Source organism: Alosa sapidissima, chromosome 3 (genome assembly GCF_018492685.1).
Source record: "Alosa sapidissima isolate fAloSap1 chromosome 3, fAloSap1.pri, whole genome shotgun sequence".
NCBI lineage: Eukaryota > Metazoa > Chordata > Actinopteri > Clupeiformes > Clupeidae > Alosa > Alosa sapidissima.
Window position 1 is genome coordinate 20765205 of NC_055959.1, and position 20169 is coordinate 20785373.

The 20169-nt window shown below is 42.5% G+C and overlaps 2 protein-coding genes and 1 long non-coding RNA gene across 3 annotated transcripts; 1 reads left to right on the plus strand and 2 right to left on the minus strand.

Annotated features, from left to right (window-relative positions):
- The first annotated feature begins 1766 nt into the window (after positions 1 to 1766).
- On the plus strand, positions 1767 to 6625 carry LOC121705531 (germ cell-specific gene 1-like protein). Its single transcript, XM_042086555.1, has 5 exons — positions 1767 to 2131; positions 4284 to 4331; positions 4623 to 4787; positions 5092 to 5203; positions 5654 to 6625. The coding sequence occupies exons 1-5, from the start codon at positions 1828 to 1830 to the stop codon at positions 6186 to 6188; spliced, it is 1164 nt and encodes a 387-aa protein (XP_041942489.1). The 5' UTR covers positions 1767 to 1827; the 3' UTR covers positions 6189 to 6625.
- LOC121705533 lies at positions 4197 to 19858 on the minus strand. Its single transcript, XR_006030826.1, has 4 exons — positions 19068 to 19858; positions 17908 to 18095; positions 11729 to 11731; positions 4197 to 4207 (listed from the first exon to the last, which is right to left on the minus strand). It is a non-coding gene; the product is annotated as an uncharacterized LOC121705533 (long non-coding RNA).
- On the minus strand, positions 6771 to 12299 carry LOC121705532 (epithelial membrane protein 2-like). The gene is made up of 5 exons (XM_042086557.1): positions 12192 to 12299; positions 10585 to 10667; positions 9933 to 10041; positions 8249 to 8389; positions 6771 to 7920 (listed from the first exon to the last, which is right to left on the minus strand). The coding sequence occupies exons 2-5, from the start codon at positions 10660 to 10662 to the stop codon at positions 7760 to 7762; spliced, it is 489 nt and encodes a 162-aa protein (XP_041942491.1). The 5' UTR covers positions 10663 to 10667; positions 12192 to 12299; the 3' UTR covers positions 6771 to 7759.
- Positions 19859 to 20169: the final 311 nt, after the last annotated feature.

The window sequence follows — 20169 nt, forward strand, 5'->3', positions numbered from 1 at the left end:
ATGTGGGGTTTACTAGAGTACTGGTATTTGTCTGATGGCATCCCTCAGACCTCCCTCTTGTGGTGACTCTTGAGAACTTCACAATGTCTTTACATGATGTGTGAAATGTCCATTGAGACTGGTAGATTATGCCTGTATGTAAAACATTTCAACCTATCAACTAAGCTGAAATATTTTCAGGCCTTAGGTTAACAAGGTTAATAGATTATAATTAACTGCTGTATGAGTCTCCTTGTTATACTCTTGTATTATTTTATATATGAGTTCAATATTTCATTTCATATTCAATTTTATCATTTTGTATTCAGTCAGTGGACCAAAAGCATTGATTTACATGAAGAAAAACTATGCGGAAGAAACATAGCTTCTTTACTCTGTGCCATTCTGCACTTATTTTTTTGTGAATTGTTTTTCTTTTAGCTCTAATGCCAGTGCAGATAGAATAAATCACAGAGTCTAATGCAGTAAACGCTTCAGTCAGACGGGTGTAAGGTAGCCAGTGGAGATTATTTAAGGGAATATGGAGCAGATTGAACAGTGTTGTCCTGTGTGGATTTGCTGCTGTATCGATGGATTAAAGTAGACTGGAGCTTAAAACTGTGTGTGCACACACACACACACACACACACACACACACACAGACTCACTGACAAAAGAGACCCATGGAGAGTAACGGCTGCACTCACACACACACACCATGGAGGTCAAAAAGGGGTGTGTGCTGACAGGAGATATTAAATACAGGGATGAGGGGAGGGGTTCCACAGTCCCCAGGTGAAATCTCCACATGGCTCATGGGGAAAAGAAGGGCTAGATGACCAGCGGTAAGTTGAATAATATCGATTTTCTATTATGGACATTGTTTTGTTCTACCTGTTATTTCGACATTTCAAACAACAAGCACATAATGTTAAGCTCTGCTTAATCATCGGCGCCGAATAACAGCATGCATGTATGGCAAAGTAAAGGCACAATGTAATTTGAATTTGATGTGTTTTTTGTTAAATTCACGTTGATGAACTTCATGTCAACCCCCTTAAGTATAGTGTGGTGTTTGATTAGATTTGTTGTAATTGCTTTGGCCACAGTTGCATTTCCTTCCCCCCACCCTCGGCTGTCCAACCTCATTCCCTCATATTCTCATGCCCATACATCCACTTTGTCCTGGTTTGGTTTCTGCCTCCTAATCCTTAATCAAGTCTACCTCCCTCACAATAGGCCCGGGGCAGATTAAAACTCTCCCCTGCACTGCACACATCTGAAATAACTAATCACAGGGAGCATAGACTGGTCAACATAAATTGAAGAGGATTTGTCTAAATCCTGCTGTTTTCTAGTGTTTACTGTCAGTAGGGACAAGTGATCTAAAGACGGGCTCACCGGAGAGTGGTTATGCTCAAAAGGAGTCGTCCTGGTTAGATAAGTGCTCACTTCATCCTTGTTTGCATTTCCACATTCTCCTCTTCTTTTCTCCTGAACTGCTTCTCTTGCTTAATCACTTTCCTGAATCTCCCTGTATTTTTTTGTCTTTGTCCTCTGCTCTTTTTTTCTCCCATTTTCTTACGTTTGTTCTCTGAAACTTTCTCTCTCCCAGTCTTCATCCCTCTCTCATAATCCAACTTTTCTTCCTTGACTTTCATTCCTCTGTGCCTTCTTCTTCCTGTTATCTCATCTGTCCCTCCTTTCCCTTCTATTTTCCTTCTTCTCTCCTTTCTTCCTTTCCTTATCTTTCCATTCTCTCTCTCCTCTCCTCTCTTGTCCTCTTTCCCTATCAGTTCATTCTCTCCTTCCCCACCTCTCTCTCCACTCCTCTCTCCCAGTTCTCCGATGATGTCTCTGCTGGAACGCCTGCGCTCCCCGCGGCTCACCTTCGTGCTGACGTTGGTGTCACTGCTGCTGGGCACGGCGGCCGTCATCGCCCCCTTCTGGGTGGAGGGCAGCCAGAAGATGCCCAAGCCCCTCTGCTCCCCTGTCAAGAAGCTCATGTGCATCCAGGTGGAGGACCTGAGCAATGGCACGGCCGCTGATGATACGTTCTCCTGGGAGACGGGCGATGACCGCTTCGTCTTCCCCACCTTTCACTCAGGCCTGTGGGTCACCTGCCAGGAGAACATCCTCAAGGATGCCTACGGTGAGAGCTGGTGTGTGTGTTTGGGGCAGGGGGGGGGGGGGGTCAGGGTGTGTGTGTGTGTGCTTGCTTGCTTGCTTGTGTGCGCGTGTGTGTGTGTGTGTGTGTGTGTGTGTGTGTGTGTGTGTGTGTGTGTGTGTGTGTCTAAACTGTTTCTGACTGTAAGATGATTCTCCTGCCATAGTGTGTTTCTTTGTGTGTGTGAATTAACAGATATATTGGGCTTATATTAGGTTTTTGACAGAGAAAGAAATAGATAGAATGTGTGTGTGTGTGGTGTGTGTGTGTGTGTGTGTGTGTATGTGTGTGTGTGTGTGTGTTGCTTGCTTGCTTGCTTGTGTGCGCACGTGTGTGTGTGTGTGTGTCTAAACTGTTTCTGAATGTAAGATGATTCTCCTGCCATAGTGTGTTTCTTTGTGTGTGTGAATTAACAGATATATTGGGCTTATATTGGGTTTTTGACAGAGAAAGAAATAGATGGAATGTGTGTGTGTGTGTGTGAGTGTGTGTGTGTGTTGCTTGGGGGAGGCATTACTGATGTCGACCTTATAGGTCAGGTCAGTGTTTGACCGATAATGTCATCCAAAGATCTCCTAACCTTGTGGGACACAGTGCTCCAGTGGTTCTTTTTTCAAAACAGTTTTTCCAGTTTATTGTTTCTGATGACCTCAGCTGGTTTAGTGCCTTCTAGTCTCACCCGGACTGGACACCAGAGACAAGAGACTAGGACACACATAACCTGTGGGGGTTCAAGAGGGCAAATAAGTTGCAGTAGAACGACAAAACTACAGTAGAGAGGTACAATGGATATGTGTTACATACATCTGCATGTGTGCGTGACTGCTTACATAAGTACCACTCTGCATAATATGTGTGCAGGTATTTATACTAGGGTCCTGCAGAAAAATTGTGTGTGAAGAAAGTGTGCGTGTGTGTGTGTGTGTGTGTGTGTGTGTGTGTGTGTGTGTGTGTGTGTATGCCTTTGTCCATGTATGTGTATTTGTGTGTGCTGTATGTGTCCATGCCAAAGGTCCTCTAAAGAGGATTATTATCACCCTGCTGTTCGTGGAGATTTGGGTTCTAACAGTGGAACTCAATTATGGATTATATGCAGAAAAGGAGAAAGGTTAATTTAATAATAAAGCCCTGGGGGAATAACTGGTCCGAGCCTATGCCCAGCCTAGAGAGAAGCTGATAGAGACAGATTTTCCTCTAGGTGGGAGAATGGATTAGTGTGAATACCGTTACAGAGAACGGTTGCCGGTTGTGGATTCTCGGATGCGTACTTGTTTTCTCTCTGTTGTGTCCTCGATTCTCTTTATTCTTTTTTTCATGTATATTTTCATCACAGGGTACCAGCACTCAACATTTCACTGTGTGATGCAAAGGTGCAAAATAGATTTTTCCTAGGCGGTCACTGCAAATCCTGACCTTGTTTTATTGCATTGTTTTCAGCAGCGGCTAAGCTGTTCTCTCCTGTGATTATTTAGAGGAAATGCAATGCACAAGGAATTTTATAGAAATACAGAGTGGCAGAGAGAGAGAGAGAGAGAGAGAGGCTCTGTTTGTAAAGCAAGAATGAAGCAGCCCTATCCATCTTATTTTGGTCATGTCCAAGTTCCTGTATTCTGTGTTGTTTCATACCTTGTCTTTGGCAGGGCTCATTTTCATCTCTGGTACAGATCTGGTCTCTGTTTGGCCCTACAGTCCTAACTGATTGAGTTATGAGTTGAGTTAGAATATGAAGAGGGAACTGCCAGCTCCTAGAGTCCTTTATTTATGAATGCAGACATTTCTGAGATGTCTCTGTTTGCTTCAAACCCAGACTGCTGTAGCTGTTTAAAAGCTCACACACGCACCCCCCCCCCCCCCCCCCCCCCCCCCCCCCACACACACACATTATTAACGCACAAGCACGCACAGACACATGCGCGCAAACACACACACACACACACACACACACACACACACACATCCATCCTCAGAGAGAGGATTAATTAGGGATGGCAGCCAAGGGATCACGCACATTGATCATGCGCCTGCTGATGACTCAGTGTTGTTTAATCAGGGGATTCTTCCCTGACTTGCATCTGCACTGACTCTCTCTCTCTCTCTCTCTCTCTCTCTCTCACTCTAATTCTCTGTTTTCTTGCAGAAGAGAAATGTCGCAGCTTCAATGCTCTTACTCCCGCATCAGAGAGAGGTAGATGTGCGCACTACCTCACTATACTCAAGCCCAAGCCAACAGTAAAAGCATTCCGCCCTTTGTTCTTTCCGTGGCCTTTCCCTCCAGTAGTAATGAGGTTGTTCTTTGCCTCTCTTATCGTCTGTATGCCAGGCGCTCTCCCTCTGTCTCTCAAATGTCTAAATATACTGTGTATGCAGGCGCTGCTCTGTTGATACTCCTACTCATTCTTTCTACTGTCTTACCCTCTCTCTCCCTATATCCCCCATTTCTTTCTTTCTCTCTCTCTCTCTCTCTCTTTCTTTGAAGGAATTCTATGGCTGTCGGTGGTCATGGAGCTCATGTACATAGGCCTGCTGTTGATCAGCTCCATGTTGCTGCTGCTACAGTTGTGTCTGTCTGCCTGGTTCCCTGCTGCACAGCGCTGGGGTCAGCTGGTCAATGCCTACTCTGCAGTTTTCACTGTGCTAGGCGGTACGTTTACTACACGCACACGCACGTACACACACACACACACACACACACACACACACACACACACACACACAGGCACAAACACACAGAATTTTTAGCTTCACTGGTAAAAAATGTGTAAGAACAGTGTGTAAGTGTTTCATGTGTCAACAGTGTGTAAGTGTTTCATATATTGAAAAATCAAGCTCCATGAGTAGTCCCATTCTTTGACTCTCCTTCCTCTCTCCCTCTTTGTCTCTCTCTCTCTCTCTCTCTCTCTCTCTCTCTCTCTCTCCCTCTCCTTCACTCTCTCATTTTCTCCCAGGGCTGCTTGGCATGGTGGCTCACATGATGTTTATGCAGGTTTTCCATGTCACTGTTTCCACTGGGCCAGAGGACTTCAAACCACACAGTTATTTCTATTCCTGGGGTTTCTAGTGAGTTGATACTGCAAAGATACACAGACATGCAAACACACACACACACACACACACACACACACACACACACACACACACACACACACACACACACACACACACACAGCCTACACTGTGTAAAAATATACATAAATATTGTGTTCCACAGTATACACTTACAATGCCCTGGTGAATACACAGCATTTGCTCATTCTTAGTTTTTATCCACACTTTTCTAATTCCCTCAATAACCCCACTGGGTTGTGGGGTCCTCAAGATCAAAGGGCCTCTCATGTGAGTCTGGAGCTCCGTCAATTCATTCAAGGGCTCTTTGGTTGTTGCATGAGTGAAGGCATCCTCAAATGAACTGCACTTGAGATGACTCTCTTCTCATCTAGTTGCCTCTTTCTGCCCCCCTTCTGTTTTTTTGTCCCTCTTTGTTTCTCATTCTCATCCTCTGTCTCTCAGCGTGGCCTGGGTCGGCTTCTTGTTCTGCATGTCCTCGGGCGTCTCCACGCTCAACAACTACACCAAGAAGGTCATCATGCGGGGGCCCAAGCACAAGTCCCTGGTCTACCCCTGCCGCAACTTCACCTTTCCCCCGCAGCCCCCGCCCACCACCTACTACAGCCTCCCTCCCCCTCCGCCCTCGGTCCCACCTCCGTCGCCCCCCTCCCCGCCCCTGTCTCCCCTCTCCCCGTACTACAACACCTCCCCTGGGGACACCCTGGCCTCTCCCCTCCCCGAGCTCCAGCAGCAGCAGCAGCAGCAGCAGGAGGAGCAGGAGCAGGAGCAGGAGCAGGAGCAGGAGCAGCAGCGCTGGGAGCATCAGGAGCGGCAGCAGCAGCTGCTGCAGCACCAGGCCTCCATGCCTCCCGCGCTGCATCCCTTGCAGCACCCGTACTACTCCAGAGCCGCCCACTCCTCCCCCTCCATTTCGCCGTCTGTGTCCGGCCACAGCTACACACTACAATACTCCGAGGAGGAGTACAGCCCACTCTGATTGGCCTACGTAACCCCACCACCATCACTACTGTACCAACCCTCAACACAACTACCCCAGTCTGGCCCTGAGCCTTGTCTGCAATGAGTGGACAACACACATGTGGTTATAATTCTCACTAATGTAAGACTGAAAAAGTCTGGCGACGGCACGGTTTCTTTTTCTGGGCCATTTATGATGTAGTATGTAAAGTAGCAATATGTTTACGTTTCTCTTGTACTGTTTATGGTTATGCATAGATAAAACATAGCACAACTACAAGGGTGAATGGACCTCTCTCTCAACTGGGATTCAAGTGTGTGTGCTAGCCCCAACATGACTTCTGTTTTCTCCTGCGAATCAGATCAAATGTCATGCTGTGTAGAGAGTGAACACTTTTGGCCATTTCTAACCCCTACTGTTTTCCCATAATAAAGAGAGTTAAGACACGAGTCATTTTTATGCAAGGCTTAAATGCTATCACTGTAACTGTATTTGTTTTTGAATATTACATCACTGATATACCAAATACTACAGCAGTGAGATTTATGAAGTGACCGAGCAAAAATTTGCACACAATTAAAACAATGTTCAGCCCATATGTCCAAAATGATTCAAGCTTTAATACAAATTATTATTCTCATGACACAAAAATCACAAAAGTCTGTATTAGGTATACAACGCTCGAACAAGAAAATAAAACACGATCATATGTACACGTGAGTCAGAGTGCGGTAAATGGAGACACATGATTAAGGTCAAGTAGACAAGGATCACGCCAGTACCTCCTAACAGTGTTCCTCACCTGTCCAACTCAATATTTCATTTAAAAAAAAGAATACCACAAAGCTTTTTATCAGAAGCTTAACCTTAAACACTTCACGGGTTGACCTATCCAGTTTTAGAGTCTGAGGTTAGTATTAATGTTTCGTTTGTCATTATTATTATCATACAGTATTACACTTGTTGTTCTGTTATTTGTGCACATATATTGACTAGTTTATATAGTGCCACTGAGGGCAACCCTGTGGCTTGTTCCCATAGAGTCAGTATTGTTGGGTATTGTGAGTCACTAAGCCGGGGAGAATGATGGGGACAGACTCCCACTCTGAGATTGGATTCTATTCTCCACACCCAAGAGAGTCTTCTATTTGTCTTCCTGCAGGGCTTTGCGTGGCTTGACTTGGTTTTATTTGGGGCAATAATTGAAAAATCAATCAAATGTTTGCAGGATGCGATAATAGCTTGAGAACGTCTGAAGTGATGCATCCCTGGCTTAATAATATGTTTCTTGCTCTCCTTCTTTTTTCGCTTTTCTCTCTCTCTTAATCTCTCTTTCTCCATCGCGGGCGCCATCTGGCAATTCTGAATGCTATTAAAATTGTATTCACTTTGAAATAATTAATACATTAATCAAATGACATGGTGGAAAATGGATAAGGTATAAAAATACAACCTCTTCAAATCCCCCACCTATATATCCGTCTTTACATGTATACAAAAACATAAACAAAAAAACACATCGCAGAACGAAATCAAACAATATCAAGCCTTATCATTTGTTAGGTGTAGTGCACTTCATGGGCGGAGGCTCACGCCGTCTTCTTGCGCAGAACAAAGTAAATGATGCAGGAAATAAAGGTGAGGACGAAGGAGATCCAGGCCAGGATAAATGAGGAGCCATACCAGCCATTGGCCTCGTTCTTGTGAAACCTGTCTGTGTAGATGGACGCGGCGATCATGATGCACAGGCCTGTGTGGAAGCAAGGGATGAACAAATGAATAGAGAGAGAGAGACAGAGAGAGAAAAGAGTAGTTTATGTTAGAGAGAAAGAGAGAAAGAAAAGAGTAGTTTATGTTAGAGAGAAAAGAGATTTTATGTTAGCCAATTAGCTTATGAGAATTCAAATAACTACATATGAGATAAATTGTTTGTATGGATGTCAAGTGCATGGAGGTAAAATTCCAGCTATGTGACAAGTGAAAGTGTGTTTTGCCTACAAACACAAGGTACGTATCTGTGTGTGGACACAGAAAACAAGCATAAGTAGGACATAGCATGTGAATGGGATGATACTTACAGGCTAGGAGCTGAAAGATGCCAGAGAAGGCGAACCTCCTTCCCTTGTCGAGGGTGAAAAGCTGGGCCACGAATACAAAGAGGCCCAGGATGGAGAAGATACAAGCTAGCACTGAACTCGCTTGCACTGCCTGGAGATACTCTGTAGGGGGCGACAGATAGTGACACTGAGTTTCACCAGGAGGACTGATGTTGGCATAAACACAACAGCTTTTCTATTTACATTACATTACATTACATTATATTACATTATATTACATTACATTTAGCAGACACTTCTTGACCAAAGTGACTTACATATGTCAGCTATATTACAAGGGATCACATTGTCCCCAGAGCAACTTGGGGTTAAGTGCCTTGCTCAAGGGCACAGCGGTGGAAGCCGGGAATTGAACTGACAACTTTCAGGCTACTGCACGCTAGCCCAGCTCCTTAACCACTACACTACCACCGCCCAATCAACACCACTTGGAATTCAGAACTAACTTGAAAATTGATCATGAGGCGTGATGCACATGTTGGTTATGATATTCTGTGAGAGAGAAGCCTCTGCTGACACCCTAATGAAAGAATAGCTGTTGGAGTGTTTATAAGGACACACCCAACACAAGTCTTGTCTAAGACTTTTGAGATGGCTGCTTCTGAAATACTTGGCGTTGACTGGTGGGCCCTCCCTTTAAAATCCCAGCAAAAATATGTAGCTGGTTTGTCACAACATACTTCAGATTTGTGATTCACTAAATAATTATTGTCTGACACAGAAATCACAAAGCAATACAGCTTCATTTCAGCCCTCCATATTCAATCTATTTTCTAAACAGGAGCAGAAACACTGTCATAGCTGCAGAGCTGCTATAAAAGCTTGTGTGACATGATGTGAATCACAAAAATAACTGAAACACAAAAGCACACCCACTCAATTACACTGAACCCCCGATTCCCAGCCAAGCACATCTATATCTTAACCCTCCAGCAGTGTGTTTGTGCGTACCAACCAATCACCCACATTTAGTACTACTTCTTCAGTAATTAACAGTAATACTACATACTTCTGTTGCATGTATTTCAGGAGGAGAGCTAGGGGAACTTGAAAAATCCATTTCTGTAGTCAATGAAATAAATGATAATGCGGTTTGGCAATGTGAATATCTCTTAATTCCTAATCACTAATACTAATACTAAAACTAATAATAATCCCAATAACAATTTAAGAACCACGAAAATGTGCCTCAACTACACACCATCGCATCTAGTCCGACTGTGAACATTGTGGTAGGCCAAATAATTCCTTATGAAAAACAGGTGTAAAACACCAACAAAGATTTACCCTAATGAACAAAAAATAAGCATACTTTGTCTATGCTAAATGTGTGGAGTGTAAGATTCTGTTATTACAAATACAGATTAGGTTTGGCCCATAGTAGCCTATCCAGCCAGAACTATTTGCTCCTTCTATAACCCTCTTTACCTTAGGGTTATAGAAGGAGCAAATAGTTCTGGCTGGATACTATGGGCCAAACCTAATCTGTATTTGTAATAACAGATATATATATATATATATATATATATATATATATATATATATATATATATATATATATATATATATATATATATATATATATATATATATATATCTCTTGTGATACAGAGGCTACAGTCAGAATATACATATTCAAATATACCTTCACTGTAGGTGTGGATATCAGGAAGGTCAGTATAGTTCCATGCTCCATTCATCCACACCCAACGAGCCCAGATATCAGTGGAGATGGTGTCTGTGACCCACCAGGCCTAGGGAGAGAGACAGACAGGGAGAGGGGAATAAGACAATAATGGACAATATGTCTTTCACGTTCTTTCACATTCTTGTGTGTGGGAGCATGTTTGGGCGTGATCTCCTGAAGCAGGAAAGACAGGTGTCTCAGGGAGGAATGCACAGAACTCCAGTGGTGTCCGGTATTTGCTGCACTGCCACACACATGTGTGCGTGTGCCTGCATGTGAACGGCTTGGCAAGAGTGCACACACACACACACACACACACACACACACATCACACACACAGACACTCAAACATGAAGACTCATTCACTCAAGGTGAGATTTCAGTGATGAAACACTGACAGACTTGTCACAGCTCTGGTATGACAGCAAGCTGAGAAATGCAGCAAGGTAAACGATATGAGACACTCAATGAACCTTCCAGGTACAGACTGTGTAGATCATATCTTTAACTACAATATCCAACATCTAGCGGATCACAGTAAATCTTCACCTGAGAACTGAGGTGAGGAGATTTGGAGATGTGATAATGTGATGCTTGTGTGTGTGCTTACATTGTTAATGGTCGCCACAAGGAGGAGGATGATGCCAGTGAGATGAAGGAGGAAGATTCCAGCTAGAAGTACCAACATGGTGACTGAGAGAGAGAGAGAGAGAGAGCATGAGATTAAATAGGGAGGAGAAACTGGTTTTTAGCAGTGTTAAACCAAACAGAACACACCCCATTGCTGAATAAATATGTTATTTGGAGGTTGATGAATTGCCCCACAGAATTAAACTCACATGTTGCAACCTTGCCTCCCTATATAGGGTGTGGCATTGCACAGCGTATGACTTTATACTCTAACTTATTTATTAGCACGTTTATCAGCTGTGCGTTAGATCAACTGCTCACAACATATTTAAGTAGACTAAAATGGAGTGTTTGACTGTTTGCTGTATTAAAACAGGATGTGTGATATTCACAATGGCAGGGGAGTGGTGGTAGACAAGGTGTGTTGTAACTTGCCTTGGTCTTTCTATTGAAAAAAAAAGCCACACCTTAACCGCCCAGAATACCTTTTCTTTCCCCTGCCCAGAGACACCTCCCCAAGGTCGGCCTCCAATAGATGCACTTCATATGTTTTAGACTTCAAGTCATTTATAAACTTTCTCAAATACACATGTGATGCTATGGTATTAAACATTAAACACACATGTAAAAACCAAAACCAAAGAAATCAAATGTATACACTGATTTACTTGCCTACGTGTCATTATCTCCCAAGGCACCACATACCAACAATGACAATATAGAGACAGTCAGCTCTTATCCAAACCGTCAAAACAACTACGATTCATCATGATCATGGCTGAGGCGCTAGGCTCACATGGCGCTCCCAGGTGTTAAATGCCAGCCTTTAAATGGCATTAACACATTGATTGCACGAACGTCTGCGTAAATATTTTGCATAGGCCGACACTGAAACGTTCTGAGAGGATACATTCCTGTGCTATACCCAGCAGGAACAACCTAAGACTGACCTGTGCAGGCCTTCACAATAGTGGCTCTGTTGAAGGTACCCTGTCCCTCTTCAAATGAAGTTAAACCCTTATTTCATTGAAGACTGGTGTAAGATAGAATGGCAGCCCGACATAGACAAAAATACGTTTTATTAAAGTTCACTCAAGATAAAACAAAATGGAAAATTTACCAACATCCTAGACTAAGAATATTGACATACGAACATGATGTGTCGAGATCACTTGAAAGGGCGTGCGCTGATTTTGCGAGACTTCACCCATGATTTCACACCAGCGTTAAAGTGAGGCTTATTTAAGGCGTAGCCTCCTCCTAGTTCAGAAACTCTCAATTACACGACAATTTTGTTTTGAATATGTGTCATTTTTACCTGTAATTCGAAACACAATGTTTCAACAAGCCAAAATCCACGAGCTGTTCTCAAATCACCTTGGCACTTGGCAAACCAAATTACGATAAAGCCGGTAATTTACTTTTTAAGTTTATGTTATTTTAAACTAAACTAGGCTATAGCCTAAAGCAATAAAATAAGCACTTCAAGCCAGGAATAGAAATACCCTATAGGGGTAGTCAATTTTTAATCGTTCCATGCATTTCTTTGTTGACTATTTTAACGCGTTTCTAAAATAACAGCCTTACCTTGTTTGATGCTTCTTAACTCTCTTAACTGTTGTCAGGACTTCTGCGCACTCCTTTACAACTTTGCAGCCCACTGTACTCCCGCCTCATATGAGCGTGCACTCAAACTCTCCAAAACGATCCCCACCCACTGACCAACCTCCAGACAGCCTCCTCCCCCTCTCCTCTCTCTCTGACACATACACACACACGAAACATATACATTTTGACTTTCAAGTGGATTATTATAGGCCTACATGAAAGAATTCATGGCGGGCGTGGGTAAAGCCGAGAAAAACATTTGAGCTGCATCCATAGTGACTCCATGGTAATATTTTCTCGCATTGATTTATTTGAAGTTTAAATTGAAGCGCACAATAGATTTATGGTGAGCAAAGTCTCACCTCATTGTAAATGAATACATCTCTAACTGTAACACATCACTATTTAACTAACAGAGATTGGGCCATTATAATTCGCCCTAATATTGTCTCGCTGTAATGCTCATTGTTTACTACTGTTGTCCAGGAAAGCGCTCAGAGGAAGCCATATGACTCATTGGCGCTTGAGGAAGCTCAAAATATTGTCATTAAAGTCATCCGTGCTACCATGGAGACCAGTGTAGCTCCCAGAGTAATCATGGCAATGCTGTTGTGTGATAACAGCCCGCCCCAGGATTTGGGTGTAGCGTTACAATCTGCTCTCCAATCCATTGACTGTTCCTCCTCGCTTCATTCCCATCCTTGCCAGAGAGGAGTAGTCAGAACGAAAGAATGTAGTTGGTCTGGGAAGAACTGGAAGAGGGAGGGCATGTCAGAGAGAGAGAGAGAGAGAGAGAGAGAGAGAGCAGCACATTTTTGAAAAATGTATCATTTTCATTCCAAGGGCAAATGTCACTATGACTAAAGCTTTGAAGCATTGGCTTATTAACTGCGTTAAAGTGAATGCACGCTGTTCCTGTCCCAGCCGCCTTTTCACTTTGGTGGTGGTTGTGGCTGGTGGGTGAATGGATGGGTTAGATGGGGGTCAGGTGAGATCTGCCACTGCTTTGAAGAGCAGCTTGCCTGCACAATATGTTGACCTTGACCCTAGGCTTGTGGCATTCTGTTATGCTCTGACCTCAGTTGGGTAGGATCCTTAGGGCTTCAGGCAGATACTCATCATGCCCAATGATGACCCCCCCCCCCCCCCCCCTCCTTTCTGTGAAAGAATCACTATGTCTCCTTTTCTGTATTCCAAATTCGCTCAATTCAACCTCAGATGTCGCTCCCACAAAGTCTTGCTAATATGGACACTGCATTAAGCAACACCAGTGCAACTTGGGAATACACCCACTTTTTGGAAAATGAGCTTACACCATCCCAAAAAGTTGGCATGTTCCTTTCTTTCATTTATACAGTTTTAAATTACCCAAAGCAGCAACTTGTTTATTATTACCAAGGTGGTCTATGTTTAGTTGTTTTGCATGTCAGTCAACAAGACTACCATTACAAGTAGCCTATGGGGCCTGTTCATAAGCCTCATAATAGTCTTCTCTCTCTCACACACACATTCTCTATCTCTCACTCTTACTCAAGACACAGCCTCATAATAGTCTTCTCTCTCTCACACACACATTCTCTATCTCTCACTCTTACAAACAGCCCTACAGAGATAGAAAGAGAGACATTTAGAAAGTTCCTCATAGAAAAGACTGGAAGAAAAGAAAAATTTTGTGGGGCCATATCTACACTACAAACTGTATATAGCTAGCTTGAATGGAGACCCTGCCTTTCACTATCTTTCTCTCATACACTCACACACAAAAACAACTCTTACAGACAGAAAAAGAGCAAGAGAGACAATTACACAGACACACAAACCTTCAATTCTGAGGGGCTTAGGGCGAGGGTGTGTCCGAAATAAAGGACCCAGCTGACTATCAGGCATAACATGTAAATTGTGTGCGCGTGTAACCTTTGAAAGGCTTGGCTGCCGAGGCCATTCTTACACGGCCTGCCTCCTGGACAATCACAGCTTTGTGTGGCCCTCTCTAACGATCAGTAAACTGGAATGGCCGAACACAAACTCATATTCCAACAGCACAAACAGGGCCCACGGAAAACCGAATCTGGCAAAGAGCAGAGTTGCATATCATCCTTGTGCAGAACATTTCCAAGGTGTGGGGAATCTCTGCGTCCCATTGGGACTATGGGAATGCTTGAGGGTGTGTTACACTACTCGATGAGAGTACTCTGCATGAGTAGTCTCAGTGCCCATGTGACTCAATTGTGGGGTTACTCACTAGCCTCAGTGACAGAATGTTTCCACACATGCGCAGGACAATGAGCAGTGCCTGCACGCCAAGTGAGTAAGCGTGACTAAAAACCACCCTTTTCTTTTCCTTTTTTCTCCTCCATAAAACTGTCTCATTGTAAAGGGTTTCCCCCTCTCTATCCATCCCTCACTAAGTCTAGCTCCACTATTGTAGCTGACTACTGGAGACTTAGATGGTTTCTGTTTATATTTGCTTCCTTTTCATTGGCCTTATCAATCATTAGTCATAAACATGCTGCTACAGTAGATCTAGATAAAAACATGAAATAATACCTAACCCCCCTCTCCCCCCCAACAAAGTTGATAAAACCTCACTATGTATCACGATGTTGGGTAATGGTGTTTCGCCATCTGTGGAAACAGTAGTAAACTTACCTGTTTTCCCTTTTCCCACACACGATTGTGCAATGTTCTCTCGTCCACTTATTCTCACACCCACACACCCACACACACACACACACAGTATGGCGAAATACAGAATCTCTCTTTTTTTTTTTCATGAACTCTTTGGGTTTGTGATGCAAGCTCACTCCCATCCACCCCGCCCCCACAAACACACACACACACACACACACACACATACACACACAACTTCTGCCAACAGAACAGCTGGCACATCCAAAGCAACCAACTACTTCCCATTTTCCTCGAAGGGGACAGCTTGCCTCTCCGTCTTCCGTCGGGTGTGGTGTGAATGGTGGCCTCTCCGGCCTTAAGAAAACTGGCGGGTGTTCAGTACCGAGGGCCCAGTGGCTTGCTAAGTCTGGTTCCTGTTAATGTGGGTTTCCATTCCTGTCCTTCTGTAGTAGTCTGCAGCCCATAGCTTATTCATAGTGCGTTAGTCCTGTAGATGCACAATGAAAGGGTAAACACAATAGAATGGCCCAGTAGCAGAATCAATATCAAGTAGAGGTTCAAAGACTTAACGTCTCAGCTAGACCTTACCTTCCCTGGCCAGCTACACAGCCGGAATAAGAAATCCTACAAAGAACACTTTTTTTCAGTCAGATGAGGACTTGCAGGTTGTTGGAACTGAGCGTACTATGAGGGTGTGACAGACCTGATGGGAACACTTCCATTTAACCTTTCAAGCACAGTCAGTTAAGAAAATACAATGCTTTCTTCATGATGGCTTTTCTTACCACTGAAAACATAATTTGCACATGAGTAATCAGTGACTAGTTTGAGATTTTGTTTTTCATCTGAAGTCTCTCAGAGAGTAAAATGACTAATCTCTCACCATGCAGGAGAAGCCAGTCAGGACATCTGACAACTTTTCCAGTTTTCAAAGGCTAGTATATACAATGCCATGCACAAATGTCCTAGGACTATTTAAAAAAATTGAAATGAAACTTCCCTTTTGATTTAAGTCAACATGGAAAAACTACGGTGTTGAGTTCATTTATTTAACATAATGATAATTGCTTGAGCCTTAAAATGTGGTCTATGTTCAGTATGGGCTTTTTTCTCAGTTTTTGAATTACTTTCTTCCAAATTTACCCCTGCATCTAGCAGCACTTCATACTCACTATGCCATACATCAAAGATAAAGATGATTAAAAACAAGAAAAAATGGTACCGTCTCAGTTTTTGTTTATGTTTCATGCTGTGTTTGCCCTTGACATGCCTATCCACTTGACTGTATACATTGTTTTGGTTCAAACATTTTACCACATGAAAAGGCCAAAGTCTTTCACTCAGTTGGTAAGTTTGAGGGAGTATTTACATTCCAGAAAGAAGAAAAACTACTCGTATTCGTCTAGGCTGTTCGTTGCCATGGTGACCCCTTTCTTTTTATCCACTCCCTTGCCCTGGCTTCCCCTTTTGGCTTGGTCTTCATCTTTTTATAGTGTGTACATTTTTATCACATTAAACTCTGGATGATCATTCGTTGTCTTCTGCCTAGAACACGGCCGTGCTCCTCCTATTCTTTCTGTGCCACACCCCTCGCCACCACAGCCACTGAGCCTTTTTCTGTCAATGAAATCCAGACATACATATTTTGGTTTGAAAACTTTGAAAAGAAAACAGCTCCTCGCAGTAGCTAGGCAACCCAAAATATGAGTCATCATTCAGCCGCACCCATCATCCCCCACCCCCTCTCCTCTCTCATATTCTCACTCTCTTAATCTCTCACTCAGTCTTTCTTTACTGTGGTATTGTTCAGTCAGACAACAGTGTACACACTATGAAGGAGTTTCATTTTTGTGGATCAATCATAAAGAAAAGTTATGTTTGTACTGTGTTTATGTGTGTGTGGGTGTGGGAATGCATGTGGTTATGCTTTTGGGTGACGGCGTGATGGCGTATGTTTGTACAACTAAGACAGAGATAGAGCGGCATATATTAGCTGGTATTGCACCACCTATCGCCACACAGTAAACTTAATAATGAATCTTACAGAGATACTCCACTAAAACGGTTTATGTTTGTTTGTTCATTACCCTTAGCTTAGCTTAGCTTTTTTCAGCTGCCACTGTACCTTACTTCCTTACTGTTCTGTTCTCACACAGGGCTGGGCTGCCCAGAGGCTCCACGAGGGGAAATGCAGCTGAAACACTCTGGAGAGAACAACAGATGTGTCTAACATAGCTCTGCTGACCTCTAGTGTAGAGTAGCAGGGGGACAACAGTCAGGGATTGGCCTGGCTATTAGAAATTGTCCACCATGGATACAGTTTCAATTAGTAATGTCAAAATGTGGGTGGTGTTTGTTTGTATGTGATGTTTTCTGTCAAAAGCAACCGTATTTGTAGACCTCACATAACAATGCAACCCTGAGGCAGTTATTTTTTGAGTGCCAATGCATAACCTATAATGTGTGTTAAGTCTGGATCCCATATGTTTTCCTAACATATTACTTTGGTATGAGATGGTGAATGGTAGGTAAACAGATAAATATAAAAAATTAGAAAACATCTGTCATATCAGGAAACAATACAAATTCAAATTAGATTACTGCTGTAAAGTTCTTTGGACTAACAAAATATTGATCACAATAATTCAAGGCTCATTTGATTTCATGAATGGTGATGGCTAGTCAATTCATCTGGGTCATCAGGGTTCTCATTCCCCTATTTACATGCGTCCTCCGTTCTCTGGATTTTGCCCCACAAATCGTTCGAAGCTCAATGTCATGAAGAATGTCTCATTTCTCATGCATCACTCAGTTATTGATGAAGTGGCAGCCTCATCTCTTCATCTCAGCATCATCTCAATAAACGGACCATTGTTATACAGCCTAAATGTTCTAATCTAGCCTGGTTAAAACCAAACTCATTTACTTTGTGAATAGTCTGGACACTCACAATTGAGAATCCTTTCCAACTCTAGCATGGTGATGGGCATAGACATTAACTTTGAAATCATTGGTCCAGCCTAACCAATCACATTGATCAGGGTTTCCTAACGTTACCTCCTACTTCGCCTAAACTTTACAAACAGACAATAAACATAATTGGCAGTCAGGAAACAATGTATGTTGGCCTACCTTTGCTGTGAATAAATGTACACACTATTCCGATTGCAATTTTTGATGTTTGCAGGTGTTGCTACCACCACTTACCACTGCCACTTTCGATCCCCTCTTGTTGCTGATTGGGCAGGTAATCTGCAGACCAATGGAAACATTAGTGAATTATGGTGTTCCAGACTATCTCCCTGAAAAGACATGTAGGTTAGGATGGGGCCAGGCTATGTATTCTCTACAAAACTCTGTACACATTCAGACATAAAATAGCCTGATTCAGTTCAAAGCTTGACTGATACTGTATGATGGATGGAAGCTGTATGCTCAATTGACTCAAAAGCAGCATTTTAAGAAGTTTCAGCTCTGAATTAATTTAGGCTACTTTATGTCCACATCTGTGGAAAGTCTTGACCTATACATGACTCTAAAAATATAAACCTATTATATACCTATAAAACAAAAACAAAAATCTGTTATTGGTTCTGTTAACGATGACAATTAAAGCGTATATTAATATCTTTTCTTGGTATGATTGGTCTTTCATTGTCATCCATCCATATATTGCAATACATTTATTTCAAAGTTGACATAGAATGGATGATCGGAGTGTTTTACCTTGTTGTCTTATGTTAACATAGAAGGTGTGCAAACTTTGGTTTGTCAAAAGTATGCTCAGATACTATTTCACAAGCCCATTCACAACCCTACAATTAGGCTAGGGAATAAAATGGCCAGCAGCTGATTTTAGCAGATATCTAGCGCCCCCTCATGATTATTTACCACCTACATGCATAATTAAGTGAGCTTTACGCTAATTGGCTGCCTTGCAGCCAAAGACTGCTCAGGCTGATCAAAAGGATGATTTGTGTTACAGTCTGTATTTACATCACAGTCTTTATTTACTTCACAGTCTTTTGTTGTTCAGACTCGCCCATTTGTAATGGTCATTTCAAAGTTTGAGATTTAGATAAAGGAGGAAACAACTGTGTATCCCATTTTGTGGCCAGGCATAGAACTCTCCTTATTCAACAAAGCCAAGGGGAAAAAAATTCCATTCTAGGTGATTTTTAAATTGAAGGTTGACAGACATGAAAAACAGAGCAAGATTTTCACCTTGGCCCAATGATCGCACATTCTGACTAAAGATGCGTAGGATGCACCACTCTTCTCTCGCCACTTGTTCCTCATCTCATCTGGTAACAGAGATCTGACCCTTACTGCATTTCTCATGTCTGTCTGTCCTTGACTCCTCCATTCTTGTTGCATTCTGTCCTCGTTTCCTTTCACGCTTTAATTAGGAGGTGGGATTAGGATGTCCCATGACCCATTCTGATCTCAATTGAGATTTGAGCAGCGATCTGGTGTCAGCCAGGCTGGCGGCCATGAAAATGACTTATTAATCTTACTAAGACTATAAAAACTTACATTCACCTTTCTTTGCAGACGACAGCTTGTGCTATTCTGTAAGATCTAGTTATCGTCACCACAGCCACATTCATTCCTCTGTTGACTAGCACTGTATTTAATATATTGTAGCACTACATATGGTGCAAAGTGGTATTACAAGAGACTACAACACTAGCTGGATTGCATACTAATTTTAGTGGTTATATTTTAGTGGGCACTAGGTCAAAACGGGTGTGTCTTCACAATCTGTTGATATGTCTAGGTCATTTTTGAACGTTTTAAACAAAAAAAACTGCACACATGTAATACTGTGCACAATACTGTGCCACACAAGTCCCTCTGAATACAATGAGGAATCATCACCAAGAATATTTGCCAAATGAGCTCCTGTAAAAATGTCAATTAGTTGCACAGCTGATGTGATGAAGCTGAAGATGAAGAACTTAATAATAATAATCAGCTGCTCTGTGATGAGAATTTCATTCATATGGGCAACGTGATTTTACTTAATCCACAATGACCACAAGTGAAATATAAATGCATCATTTACAATGGTCCTTTGTACAACCACACTTATTAATTTAGTGCTTATGGAGCATTACCACTATGTTTTAGTATAGGACTATGTCAAATTTGTGTTTGTGAAAAATTGAAGTGCAAGAAAACAAGAATCTTACAGTGCAGTATTTGGTTGATTTCCATGTCAAAGACTTGAGAAAGGAGGAGAAAGGAAATTAAGAGGTTACAATTTGAAACCTTTTTCCGAAGTAATCAGTGACTGTAGAGTGTCAATAGAGTGTCTCCTTGT

Coding starts and splice junctions, on each gene's coding strand:
- LOC121705531 (XM_042086555.1), top strand. CDS start 1,828: ATGATGTCTCTGCTGGAACGCCTGCGCTCCCCGCGGCTCACCTTCGTG. Junction 4,332..4,622: donor TACTCCCGCATCAGAGAGAG/GTAGATGTGCGC, acceptor CTTTCTTTGAAG/GAATTCTATGGCTGTCGGTG. Junction 4,788..5,091: donor AGTTTTCACTGTGCTAGGCG/GTACGTTTACTA, acceptor ATTTTCTCCCAG/GGCTGCTTGGCATGGTGGCT.
- LOC121705532 (XM_042086557.1), bottom strand. CDS start 10,662: ATGTTGGTACTTCTAGCTGGAATCTTCCTCCTTCATCTCACTGGCATC. Junction 10,042..10,584: donor TTGTGGCGACCATTAACAAT/GTAAGCACACAC, acceptor CTCTCTCCCTAG/GCCTGGTGGGTCACAGACAC. Junction 7,921..8,248: donor CATCTTTCAGCTCCTAGCCT/GTAAGTATCATC, acceptor GCTTCCACACAG/GCCTGTGCATCATGATCGCC.